This window comes from Zeugodacus cucurbitae, chromosome 5, assembly GCF_028554725.1.
Source record: "Zeugodacus cucurbitae isolate PBARC_wt_2022May chromosome 5, idZeuCucr1.2, whole genome shotgun sequence".
In the NCBI taxonomy this organism is placed as follows: domain Eukaryota; kingdom Metazoa; phylum Arthropoda; class Insecta; order Diptera; family Tephritidae; genus Zeugodacus; species Zeugodacus cucurbitae.
The window spans coordinates 64,505,851-64,520,346 of record NC_071670.1 but is presented as its reverse complement, the minus strand read 5'-3'; the positions used below and the strand labels follow the sequence as shown (position 1 = coordinate 64,520,346).

The window sequence follows — 14,496 nt, the reverse complement described above, 5'->3', positions numbered from 1 at the left end:
GACTTTTTTCAAATTCCAAAAATAAAGAGAACCTTAAAGGGCAGTTGTTTTACAAAAATCGAGTTTGAGAAGTGTTTCAACAATTTGAGTCGAAATTTCGACTTTAACGTTAATGAATGGAAAATATTTTTTCAAAAACGAAAATTCCCGTTATTTTTTGAACACACCTCGTATATATCTTGGTTCATTTAACCATCTTAAGACTAGAGTTGTCGCATATAAGAGATGCTAATTATCCTGAAGGGGCTCATAATTCCTTTCAAACGTATTATTCGAACTTGTGGTTTGAACCATAACATTATTATGAAACATCTTGGGGCGGACTATGTCCAGTTTTCAGGAATTCAAATTTTTCGGGAAAATGAATGCTAACAAAAAAATAATTATTATGCTAAAATTATTTCTGCAAAAAAATCTAAAATAATGCATAAATTTCTCTTCTGCATCTTTTCCAAAAACCCTTCGTCATATTATAAGGTTTTTGGTAGATCCTGCAAGAGATCAGAGTGGCTCATATGAAGACAAATAATGTAAATTTCGATCAAATATGAAGGAATATACGACATTTTCGAGAACAAAGCCTTTTTTGGTCGTTACTTTAAAAAAATACAATTTTTCGAATAATAGATTTTTTGTTAGCTCTCGAGAAAAGCATTCCAATATCATAAAGTATGTTAATAATTAATTTAAACGACAGAAAAAAATATTAAGATCTCACAACTCAGTTAAAATCACAAGCATATGAGCTGGAGACCCTGAAGATTTAACTAGCTTATCATTATCCTAAGTAAGAGACAATGCAAGTAATTTCATTTCAAAACAATTTCCATAGAATTTTCAATAAACATATTTCATTTGTATTTTATCTCACTGATTTAAAAAAAAAAATCATGCACAATTTCGATTTTTTTACAGTTTAAAATGCGCTTTTCCTTCGCACAGTACGTTTTAAAAATTCCAAATAATCTAAGAATATTCTCGCAAATGTGGCAATTTAGCTCGTTGCATGCCACATTCTTATCTTACTAATGCACAAATGACCAACAAAAGCAACATAGAGTGAAATTTATTTCTATTTTGTGACACTCGAAACCTTATTTGAATACAAATGCAAACTGCGCTTGGACGATAGCAAAATAAAAATCAATGTTGTCATCTGGTCCTTCTGAAACACGGGTCACAGGTGATAAACAAAATTTTAATAACATATTTTTCTTTAAAAAATGTGCTTTTGATTTTAAAATAATACTTTAAAAAGACACAAATATATTTTAAAACCGATTGACGATCGAAGTTTGGGTTATAACAGTTCATCGAATAATTGGTGAAATGTGATTAATCGATTATTCGAACTGCCGCAACTATTCTTATACTAACGTTCGAACTTAGAGTTTTCGAATATTCGAAATACTCAATATTGATATATAGCTCTGTTATATAGACCTACTAATTTTTTTTTTTTTTCGAAACGTTAATAACTAAAGAAGCAGAAGTGTCTTTATTTATTTAGAAGTGTCTTTATTTAGCTAAGCTCGTCTAAATTATTTATAATATTCATCATTTTAAATTTGTTTTAAAATATTAAAATATAGTTTAAATAATATTCCAAAAATATTTTTTTATGCTATGACACCCTGTATAATGTTTTGCATACAATTGTTGTATACTATACTCTATACTAAAACAACAAAAAGTATGGCGCAAACATTGTGCAACCAGTAAGCCAGCAACCAAACTTTCATAATTTCACTTGAAAATTGTGAATTTCGGTGCTAGAAAATGCAAACAAGTAGAAAAAGTACAAAACTCGAACTCAAAGCGAAGCACACAACACACACAACAAAATATGGAAAGAATAAGCGGAAATAAAAGTTGGCAAACTTTACAACACCAACTAAACTGGTTTCACACTTGAAAATATATAATTTCCTTTTTATTCAATTTTACTTTATTTTTTTTTTAATTTTTTTCACTTTATATTTTGTAGTTTCGGGAAATAACACACTGCGGTATTTTCTGTAACTTTGCTGCGTTCAGTTTTGCTGCAAGATGAGTATGAGTATGCATACATATGAGTATACTCAAATACTCGAGTGCGTAGCGCTGTGTGCGAGCAGTGCTTGGTTTGTTGCAATTTCGAATTTCTATTGCTTTCTGTTTCGCTCTCTCTCTTGTAAAAGTTTCTGTTCTGAAGCAGTTCTATGCGCAAAAATTGTTCAACAGCATTAAATTGCGATTGATTGTTGGACATCAAACGGCAATGTGTTTGCTTTTCCTTCCATTTATACGAGGATAAATACGCAGAAGACAAATTTCTTGGCATTCTAATGAAAAGAAATATGTTATGGGACAAATTCAAAGGAATAATGGAGACAGCTTCTAGCAAGCACGACAAATTAACGAAGATATATAGAACTTGTAAGATTGAAATATTATTTACCAGCTTCTGGTATTTACTTTGAGATTAATAATCCAGGTTCTTGATACAAAACAGTAAACTTCAACTTCACCGACAAGACCCCAAACAAGTTCACCATAGACTCTCCAATCCTAACTAGTTAATATTGCAAGACTATTGAAAATGATCTTTGAGTCCTCATTTTCCATCGGTGTTTTCGTCTTGAGTAAATAATTTCGTTTTGAAAATTCATCGATTCTAAAGAATCAGGTTTATTACTTATACCTTTTTTTGATGACTCCTAGAGTTATAAGCAAATCACTTTTGAGAAGTTTCAGCTTCATGTAATAGAAACGACCACTCGTTCAAATTCCTTCTCCAATATTTCTGATATTCTCTGTTATCTTATTTTTCAAGTACTTATAGATTGAATATCTCATCATCGTACCACAGTTAATAGAGACCGTTCACAAGGTATTTCGAAAAGATATATAACTGTCAAATATATAACTAAACTAATAAACTGAACTGATAAACAAGATTTGAAGAGCAGCGAAACGAACAAGCAACTGGTATAAATCACATAAACTGGCATAATTAGGTGGAGAGAGAGAGAGAATAAAAAGCAGTTATATTCCTTGATTGAGAGATCTGCAAACTCTCTTATGCTGACTTGAATAATATAATTTTGTTTTTGCCTTCACATATAATTTATTTGATAATAGATTTGAAGATCAGACAGTAAAGTATTGAAAATCGGACAACTAAAATGGGAGTACAATTGAGTCTTGGAGGTATACCAAAATGAGTTCCCCCTATTTTGTGATATAGAAAACGAGTTACTATTTTTCAGAAACTTTGAATATTTTAATTGATACCCCGCTCCACAATATGAAAACAGAATGCAATTACTTACACTCATAAATACTATAGACTTCTTCCTGACTAATTTATGCCCCTTCAAGTGTCTGGCAAGCACCACCTGTCAACTGGTAAATAAATGATTTTTCATGCCTCACTGTTTTACTCCAGAAATATTGCGATTTTTACCTAACAACTCATACCCTTTTAAATGAAGCTAATCACAAACTAAGCGATAAATTGTGCTTTTGATTGCCCTCATGCAAATGGAATTATTAGAAATAAACAATTCCATGCAACACTGAGCACTGTGTAGCTCGCTCAACTGCAGCAGGGAAGACTTGCTAGTAGGAATACGAAGTAAAAGGGTTGTTGAAGCAGGTGAGCGCGTCACTCACTTCGAAAGCACTTCAAAACAAGCGCTAATTTTGCATTTCGAGTAGGAATTTGCAAGTTTCGGTTGCTAAACGAACGTCTTTTTATGGAAAATAACAAGCTTGTCGTAAATTAGAATCAATTCATATTTGCGCGAGGGTGCAAAAGTTTGACGAAATTTTCAAAAAAAAATATTTCTTTTACCTTTTTTTTGGAGTTAGCTCCGGAAACTCGCATATGTTTTTATTGACAAAGTTAAATTATCGCCGCTTTATTATGAAAGTCAAAACAACCAAAGCAACGAAGGAGTGGAAACTCACGAAGTACGCCGCAGCTGGTAACAACTGCAGTCTGCCAAGCGCTACCAGCTTTCAGCAGTCTCTTAAGCTCACACCACGAGCTCTCCGAAGCGTCGAAGTACCGCTTTAGCAGTGCTTGCATGCGCGTCATTAACTTTACGAGTGTGTGCGGCGTATAAATCAAAGCCCACGAACCGAAAGTGAGAATTTCGCACGGAATGCAGGCAACTCTAACGGCAGTTATGCATTTTTGGCAACACGCTAAGCTACAAAGCGACTCGCTAGAAGTCGCCTGGAGGAATAAAGCGGTAAAAAGGTTGGAAATGAAATTAGAAAAAATTAAAAAAAAAAATAAAAAAAAAACATAAAACCGTTATAAAAGCGCCAAAAATATTTCTAAAAACCTGCCAAAATTTTCGTTTATTGTGCCAACGGGTGCTAAGCGTAAAATATGTGTGTAACGGTGATGTGCGTTCTTTTGCACTCGCTATACTGACTGCCAGGGGTCGCTGAATTATGACAGTCGAACAAAAAACGATTTGTTGTTGTTGCACTAACCGAATTTCGCACAGTCATTTCGTTACAATTCCGCAGCACAATAACTTGCCACTTCCATGCACCGCACTCTCTTCCTCCTTTCAATTGTTGCCAAAGAAAGTTTTCAAACCCCGCGCTCTCGGTTCCTCTCTCCCTAGACTGGTACAAAGCTATGAATGTATTTTGCAAGTTATGAAAATGGAAAAAGGCGTACGCTAACAAGTGGCGAACGTGCAACATGGCTTCAACTTTATAAATCCGCCTTTGTCATGCACATAGGGTGCACTTTTTGCAGGTGGCATGCGAGCGGGAGTTCAGCTGATGGGAGCAGCAAGCAAAAAGCCACTTTTCGGAGCTCGACATGCAAGCTGCACAACCGACAAAGCGTTCACCGGCCGCAGCACCACACCACGCGGCCTCACACCCTCCACCTCACATCAAATAAAAGCACCCTTTGTTTTCACTCCAGGCGGTCGGCTGTGAAGCCTGTGTCTTCTTTCAACGTTTCTTTCACGGGCATTTTGTGGCACTTTTAACCTCAGCAACGTGGCGGTAAAAATCTTCTTTGTTTATTTTAATGAAAATTTAAATGTCGTTTGCACGTAAAGCCATCGCGTGTTGAGCCACGGTGTGGGGTGGCGGAAAGGCGTCACAAAAAATGCCCGTAAACAAGGCCGAAAGTGTGAATATTGCAAATGGCGTAAAAAGCGCATCCATTTATCCATAAGTGAGTCGTAACTTGAAAGTTATGTTTGGGAATTTAAAATAAATTAAAATTATAATTGCCATAATAAATTCGTCGGTGTCGTTCGGTATGGCAAGGGTTAAAAACACGGAATGCAAGTGTCGGTTTATGACAGAGGCTACAAAAATATACTTTTTAATATGTAGCGATAATAAATAGCAGGACGGAAGCTGAATAAATAGCTTTTTACGCTAACTTTAGTTTTTAGCCCGAATATATGTTATTGCAGCTTAAGCCGTTCACAAGGGGTTTTGGGTTTTTAAAGAATCCGTGGAACTTTTATGTGAGGCATTTTCATAAGTCAAAAAGAGTCAAAGGGAAATTTTTTATAAAAAAGTGTTTTCCTAATACGAATACCTCATATTAGAATTTGTCATGTGCTGTCATTGCTATAACAAAAACAACTCTTGCAGTCATTATTGACCTTCTTGGAACAAATTTGTCCATAAAATTAGAGGATTCGTTAAATTCTCTCAAAACAGGAGAGAGTGTAGTAAGTAAATATGTTGTTTATTTTAAGAAGGCTTTGTTATCTCCTTCTATCCTACAATTCCATGACAATAATAACCCGTTTCCAAAACCAAATCCGTTGAAGCATACGCCATTACATTAACCGAAAAATATTTTACTACATATTATAAAAAATCTGGCACAATAGACCATAGGGCGCGGTGCAATCCTCACTATATAATCTAATCTAATAAAATATCGAAACTTATTATAACGAAAATGGCGAAAATCGGTTCACAACCACGCCTACTTCCCATATAGCACAATTTTAAATTCAATATAATTCGTTCGCTTTGGAATATAAAAATCAAGCGCCAGTGAATATATCAAACTCTGCCCAAATACTACATTGAAGTTGTGGAATCAGTCTATCAAGTCTCCCGAACGTGAAGAAATCAGTGCCTCATTCATCATTTTCGTAATGCAAGTAAACCTTCTGAAAATTTCAAGTCAAACCGACGGTTATTTTTGAATTTACACGCTTAATTGTAACGACGCGTCAGAGCATTGGATAGTAGGCCGGTGTGGCGCCTTGTTTTTTTCAAAACTATGTTTTGAAATTCGGTGACCAAGATTTTTCGGAATTTACTGAACCGATTAGTCTCAAAATTTTACACAGGGTTCTGAACTATATTTTCTAGTATGTATGCCACATTATACTAATAGAGAATAGGCCTTGCCACATATTAAAAAAAATCCAATTCATTAAGTATAAAATTTTAACAAAATATCAAACGATTTATGTAGAAATCTTATAATGAAAAAATATTTAGAGTTGCCATCATTCCAAAAAGTTATTAAGTAAGTAATGTACTTAAAATATGAATAGTTGTAAGATACATAATTTTAAAAATAAAGTCAAGAAATAATTAAAACCGAATCAATTTTGTATTGACAGTGTTGCCACTTTTCTAAAAAACTACATAATTAACCTACATAAGCTATTAGGATATAAATATATACCAACCGTAGGTATTAAAATATAAGTAACTTATGAAATATTGTTAAAACTGTTGAAATTAAATATTTTTCAGCACCGAGTTGCCACACTTAAAAAAAAATTTAAGGGAATTATGTATGTATAAGTTTTTTTTAGTATATATTTTCACTAAGTTTGCAGCAGCGTACATTTGGAGTAACAAAAATTCAAGAAATTCAGCGACTTATTTGATACGAGTTCTCGATAGGGTATATACTATAGTCTTATAATATTGACAATATATTACAAATTTGTAAAATCCAAGAAATATAAAAAAAAATTATTTCCGCGTTTTGGTTTATAAATCTTTACAAATATTATATAACAATTAATTGGAAATTTGTAAATTTGTAGTTCTTTCAAAAATCACCCTTTTTCCATCAATTTTTTTTAGTTCTATTTAATTCATTCTTCAACACTTACTCTCGCAAAACGCCGCCGATAAATAGTTGGACGTGGACCCATTGTACGCCCATAAGAATCATTGTTGTAATAATAACGCTTACGAAAGTAACTGGGATACATTAGTTGAAACACATCGGCCGGCCGTCTTCTATAACTATACTTGGAATCGAACATTTCGCACGCAGCGCACAGTGAGGGAAGCACACAGTAAACGGATGAATAGACAAGGTAACACCGACTATATTACTACAACAATTAGGCACTAATTGCGGCACAATTAAATAAATGGGCTATAACGGCACGCGGTGAAACCGTACACACAAACACAACAAACAAATCAAATATTCTAGCAAAAGTGAACGGGGAAAAAAGAATATTAAATAAATTTCTCGAGGCGCGCGCGTGTCCAACGAAAATATTTCTAATTGCCGCAATGAGAATGTTGCAGATGCAAAACGCAACTGAAACTAAGTGAAAATTTGTTCAAACATTGAGTGATCAAATTGGCAATTAGTGGCAACAGCCACAGCAGAACACGTCTATAACAGGCTTGTACCTATGGTGCAACAACTACTAAAACAACAACAACAACAGTAGCAAGCAAAGCAGGGACAGATAGCAAATACTCAGCCGCTGCGGCGCAGCGTTGCGTAGCGCCTTGGGAAACAGGCAGCGCCAACTGTTCCCGTTCGTGTCACAACGACCGCGTGAAGTCTAAGTGTTGCAGGTAGCGCAGCTGCCGCACGACGCTACGGCATTTGCAGTTGCCCATAAAAAATCATCAAAACGGTGCGTTATTATTAGATGATATCTAAAAGGCGAAAAATCAAAAAAAAAATTAAAAATAATTCTGAAAATTAAAAAAAATTTGAAAATTTTGAAAAAAATTTGAAAATTTTTCAAAAAAAAATTTCAAAAAAAAAGTGAAAAAAAAATTTGAAACACAAATCATCCCAAATATCAAAAAGCAAATAAATAAATATTAATGCGAATAATTATAATTGCAATCTCTGCTGGCCACCACACTGCAGCACTGTCTGTCTGTCTGGCGTTGCAACCGCCTCGTCGCTTTGCCATTTGACAGTTGCATCATTTGTGTTTGTGTATTTGTTGTCTCATTGCTTTATTAGCGTAAATTTACTTCTTCATTTGAAATTCGAATTCGCAATTTCATTAAATCTAAGTGAAATTAGTGAGCGCCAGTCTGCAAAGTGTCGCGGCCGCAAAGGGCGACAGCAATAATGCCCGTACTTTGTAGCGCAATTTTGTAATAATAAAAAGTAGACAACAAAAACAAACAAAAATGCAAATAAAAAATTTCGTTGTTGTTGTTGTTCGTAGTTTGTCGTACTGCTTACAAATTCAATATGAAAATATTTCGCGACATTAGATGAAAGATAAAAAACACGCTGATGAGCGTGCAACAGCTGTGTGACAACAACAACGAAACAACAAAAACAAATAAGTGTTGTGAAAACAGTTAAAGGCGGCAATCGAATTGCACCTTTACAGTTTGTGGTCGTTGTAAAGCTGTTGTTGTAATAATATGATGTTGTTGTAATAATATGATGTTGCTGTAATAATAAAAAATGTTGTTGTAATAATATAATGTTGTTGTTGTAATACGTAATGTCTCGTGTTTTCGGTTAACACGAATATGTGTTAAAAGCGTAAAAGAATATGAAAATCCCGACGGTAGTAATATTCATCAAAATGGAATTTAAAAATTACAATTAATTAAAATTAAACTAAAGAAATTTAATATAAATAAAAAAAATTAATAAATAATTGATATAGAACAGATGCCACTGAAAAGATTTTGTTAAAATTAGGAAAAAATCTTTCTAAAAGTCTATTGAAGTCTAAGCCCGCTAGATGGCGCTAGTGTCAAATTATTATCACAAATCGTATTTATAGTCCAATTTGGCCCATATTATAGCAATTAAGCATTTACAACATTTTCATTTGGCGGTATTTTCTCTTTAAGGTAATCGGTGTATCAGAGCGTGAGAAAGCGTAATTATTGGCTAAAGACAGTCACTAGGGTTCGTTTGAAGTTTTCAAATCAAAGCGCCAGAATAATATTGTTCAAGGAAAGAGGGGTCTGGTCTATTATCAGCACTTTTTGACAAAGATTCTTAAGGAAAAAAATAAACCAATGAACACTAAGATGAATTTTAGTTTAAAAATAGGTCTACTTTATAAGCTACGACATATGGGGCATTCTCTGGAAAAAAAGCCACTTGAAAAAAAAGTTCTTTATTTTCTTTGGCAATTATATATCTTATAGTACATGTTAAACCTAAAATAAAACATATGGTTTTAGGTCTGTGTAACGCGGGGTTGCCATATTATAAGGGGCCAACGTTTTTTGTAAAAAAATTTTCGAACCGCCATAACTTTAAAACTAATGAACAGATTTTAAAACACCATGTGACTTTTTTGTACAGAATTTCTCAAACTTTGAAACTGTATATCGTAAAAATTTTTAAAATTAATATTTCATAGCAAAAAATGAAAAATTTTTTTTTGGAATTTTTAACAACTTATGCCCCCTTCGATTTTTTTCGAAAATATCTTAAAATGTTCCTTATTTCATCACCTTTTTAACCCCCAAAGGGAATTTTGGGACAGCAATATTTGTATGAGCTACAAATAAAAAACCAACCCAGAACATGATGAAAAATCATTGATTTACGCACTATTATTATCAGAATTTAGCGTGACCCAGGATTATCGACGTGGACGTAGCAGACATTTAATCCCTTTTTGTTTTTTTTTTATTTTTTAATATTTTTTTTTAATATTTTTTGTATTTTTCAAATTTTTAATTTTTTTTTTGTTTGTTTTTTTGGTTTTTGCTTTTTTTTTTTAAATTATTACGTAGATTAGATTCAAGTACGTGATAATTTTAAATAAATAAAAAATTATATATATATAACAACAGTTTTGTATTTTTTTCTAATAAAAAATGTGAAAAATCTAATTTTCATGTTTTTTTAGAAATTTAACTTTTGAAAACCTTAACAAATATAACTTTAAATATGTCTTCCTTTGGCAACTCTAACCGTTACAAGCAAGTGCATATGTATTCCCTAAAAATCGTGTGGAAGTTCATTCGCATTTCCGAGGTAACAGTGCGTGCAACATAACGGGTGATTTTTTTGAGGTTAGGATTTTCATGCATTAGTATTTGACAGATCACGTGGGATTTCAGACATGGTGTCAAAGAGAAAGATGCTCAGTATGCTTTGACATTTCATCATGAATAGACTTACTAACGAGCAACGCTTGCAAATCATTGAATTTTATTACCAAAATCAGTGTTCGGTTCGAAATGTGTTTTCCGCTTTTTTATCGACAAATTTTGTTCAGCGATGAGGCTCATTTCTGGTTGAATGGCTACGTAAATAAGCAAAATTGCCGCATTTGGGGTGAAGAGCAACCAGAAGCCGTTCAAGAACTGCCCATGCATCCCGAAAAATGCACTGTTTGGTGTGGTTTGTACGCTGGTGGAATCATTGGACCGTATTTTTTCAAAGATGCTGTTGGACGCAACGTTACGGTGAATGGCGATCGCTATCGTTCGATGCTAACAAACTTTTTGTTGCCAAAAATGGAAGAACTGAACTTGGTTGACATGTGGTTTCAACAAGATGGCGCTACATGCCACACAGCTCGCGATTCTATGGCCATTTTGAGGGAAAACTTCGGAGAACAATTCATCTCAAGAAATGGACCCGTAAGTTGGCCACCAAGATCATGCGATTTAACGCCTTTAGACTATTTTTTGTGGGGCTACGTCAAGTCTAAAGTCTACAGAAATAAGCCAGCAACTATTCCAGCTTTGGAAGACAACATTTCCGAAGAAATTCGGGCTATTCCGGCCGAAATGCTCGAAAAAGTTGCCCAAAATTGGACTTTCCGAATGGACCACCTAAGACGCAGCCGCGGTCAACATTTAAATGAAATTATCTTCAAAAAGTAAATGTCATGAACCAATCTAACGTTTCAAATAAAGAACCGATGAGATTTTGCAAATTTTATGCGTTTTTTTTTTTAAAAAAGTTATCAAGCTCTTAAAAAATCACCCTTTAAATCGCAAATGTGCGCACTCCCTACGAATTCCATTGCAATAGAAGACATTTGTCTTATTTTCGAATCTTCCGTCATAGTTTCACTGGGCGTGTGCACTGCCACAGCATACTCGTACATGGGCAGGCAATTCAATTAATAGGGCGAAATATATTTTGCAAGTTAATTTACATATTTCCATAGATGAAGCAGGAGTTAATATATACATTTTTAGAGTTCAGAAATTTTTGATGTGGAAATTTGTAAGTGTATAACTAAATAATAAGCATGGCAGCTGCAACTGTCGTGTTTTGAAGTTTTTTATTTATTTTGTGAGACTTTATTGCGGTTGATATTGTCGGAAAGTATTTGTGTAAGTATCAACAGAATATCATTATGTTATATGGCTAGTAGGACAAACTCCGCACATGACATTAGTTAATATTAACGAAGTAAAATTTAATTTTTTTTTATAAATAATTAAAAATAATAATAAATAATAATAATAATAAAATAAATAAAAAAAATTAAATAATAGTCATATTTAAATTAAAAATTATTATAAAATTTAAAAACTCATAATACATCTATTTGAAAGCAAAAAACCCTTATCTATAAAATATTTAAAAAATATGAAAAAAATAGTTTTAAATACAAAATTCTTAAAGAATTAAAACATATAAAAAATCTATAAAAACTTTCTAATATAGGTTATAAATTGAAATTATTAAAAATTCCATATTAAAAAAAAAATTATTAAAAAAATAAAAATAAATAATAAAAAATTAAATTAAATTATATTAAATTACAAGTTTTATAAAAAAAAAGTAAAAATTACAAAAAAAAATAAATAAAATTTAAATTTGAGAGAAAAAAATAAAAACCTGAAAAAATATAGAAAATATAGAAAATGGAGGTATATCTAAGTTATCCAAGCGAACATTTGGTCTCAGAAAATTAGGCTGAAAAAAGAGTTGCTTAAAAATAATAAATGTATATACATATGTAACAATTAAGTTATTATTTAAATTTTGGTAGTAAAACATTTTAATTATTTTCAATTGTTTTTGCCATTTTCTTCCTAATATACTGATAAATAATAATGAATAATTTAATTAAACGCGTATTTTCATGTCCATATATACATTAATAAATAATAGAACAGCACATGTATGTGAGTACAAGTATGAAAAAGTACAGATGTATGCAACACATTAACATTTGGCAGATTACAACATTAGTGAATGGATTACATTCGCTAAATGTGTAAATTCAATTAATTTTGTTTTATTGCACACTAAAAATAAATAAACAACTTTCCATGTACTTGTTTGTGTGACAGTGCAGAGTTACATGTACACAACAATTGTAACAGTTTTTGGAGCGATTTAGCGAGCAGAGAACAAACAAAACAGCTGAAACACATGCGTGTTGGTAAATTACCCGCAACACATTTTCGATTGCGTGCAGCGAAAATTACTTAAAAAACGTTGAAAGAACGTGCACGCACATATGTATCGGTATACTTTTCCAGAAATATGTATATATGTATATAGGATCCCATATGGCAGTACAATACAATAAAAATCATGTTTTCCTATATATGCATATAGAGTTATAAATATATTTATGTAAATGTATAAATATTTAGTTTATTCAACACACTTCACACCCACATTCCAAAATTGCAAATAAATCGAAATAATTTATTTTACACCAAAGTGAAAATGTCACTCATACGTCATGTCACACCACAAAAATTGCACTCGCCTATTGTTTGTATTACAAGCAAACGCTGTGTTATTACTATAGTTAAATAAATAAATATTTGTTTTAAATTCAACTAGTTAGAAGTTGCGGTGTTCTCTGGGGCTATAAAATGTGAAATGTGAATAGTGTGTTAATTTACAAAAAATATAGGTGTGAAATGCAATATTCATTATTATCAAATTTTGCATATTTATTTTATGGGCAGGGCAGTAAAACAACAAATTCATTTTGGTAAGCGTGGCAATTTAGAGTATGCAACATAATCGCTATGCAAATACGAAATGTAATAACTAATTGTAAATAAATATTTAGGAGTGTCACGGTAGCAATAACAATCATGTCTGTCACTTTTGGGTGAAAAACTGTCACATGTAAAACTGAAATGGAGAATTTGTTATTAATTTTGGAATTTGTTTATCAATTTTATAAATGGAAACGTCGATAGCGGACATCTATATACAGCTATTTGTGTGAAATTGTAGCTGGTTTTGTTGTTCGGACTCAACTTGAAAATTACAAAAATGAAATAAAATATTCTGAAGCGCCGCTAGAGGGCGCTGGTATCAATTTATATAAAAAAGTCGTATTTTTAACACAATTTTATTCGAATAAAAACCAAATTATGTGGCGTTGGAATCGAATTACAATTGAACTTACAACATACGCACATAACATACAAATTCCATAAATCGAAGTCTCTCTAACGCTGTAACTGTAAAAAATTAAATTTAGAAGATCGCTAGCCATAATTTAACCTCAAATATTTTCGCTATATTAACATTATCTTAACTTCTGAGTGCGCGATATGTACAACTATAAGGTATTCAAAAAAATTGTGGGTGTATTCGAAATAAAGTATAATTATATATTGCCTACATTTAGGCGAAATACTTAAAATATTTTTTCATCCAAATCAAATTACCAATAAAAATTTTGTTGACCTTACAAATAACATATACATATTTAGACTAAATGATAAAGAACAGTTCAAGGGCTAACATTATTAGAAACCCATACCACATATGATAATTATAAAAAAATCCAACAAATAATACAAAAATATAATCCGATTATAATTTCTGCGCTCAATGCATCATAATGTAGGTATGTATGTAACTATGCAGCGAAAGTACGCAGAGAAAGCCATATGCGAGTATTTGTTCAACTCGTATTTACAATATTGAAACTTTTTCACATTGGAGTGGGGTTCTGTCTAGGATACACTGCCGAAGGCATATATGTACTTTACATACATATACTACATTGGAATGCTTTTACATATGTAAGTGTCATTCAAGTCGCGTAGTTATTGCATTGTTATATATACTGCATATTTTATAGACACATATGTAGATACTTGGAAGAGCATACAACCTTCACATACTTAGCGAATTGATTGACATTTAATTTTAATTTCGAAATAGGAATCTTCAAGGGTAATACCCCATGCGAACATCTTGTTCGTTAAGGGAATGTGCGCTTGGACCTGCGGTTACTTTTATGATTTATTTATATAATTTACATAATTCTGGCGTAGGCTACT

General features: G+C 32.4%; 1 protein-coding gene across 6 annotated transcripts in view; it reads right to left on the bottom strand.

The window, feature by feature from the left end:
* The window catches only part of Adar_1 (double-stranded RNA-specific editase Adar), a 138,012-nt gene that overhangs the window by 77,288 nt on the left and 46,228 nt on the right, over positions 1-14,496 (bottom strand). The window contains exon 1 of one of the 6 annotated variants that reach the window (XR_008471507.1): positions 7,128-7,901. The exons of 3 other annotated variants lie outside the window; for them this stretch is intronic. Coding sequence is in view for 2 of the 3 variants with exons in the window: in XM_011186936.3 (XP_011185238.1) it covers positions 7,128-7,283 (156 nt within the window). In the remaining variant the exon portion in view is untranslated. Of the gene's footprint in view, positions 1-7,127; positions 7,904-14,496 lie in introns of those variants that run through there. 2 more of the 6 variants (XM_011186936.3, XM_011186934.3) reach the window with 2 other exon arrangements.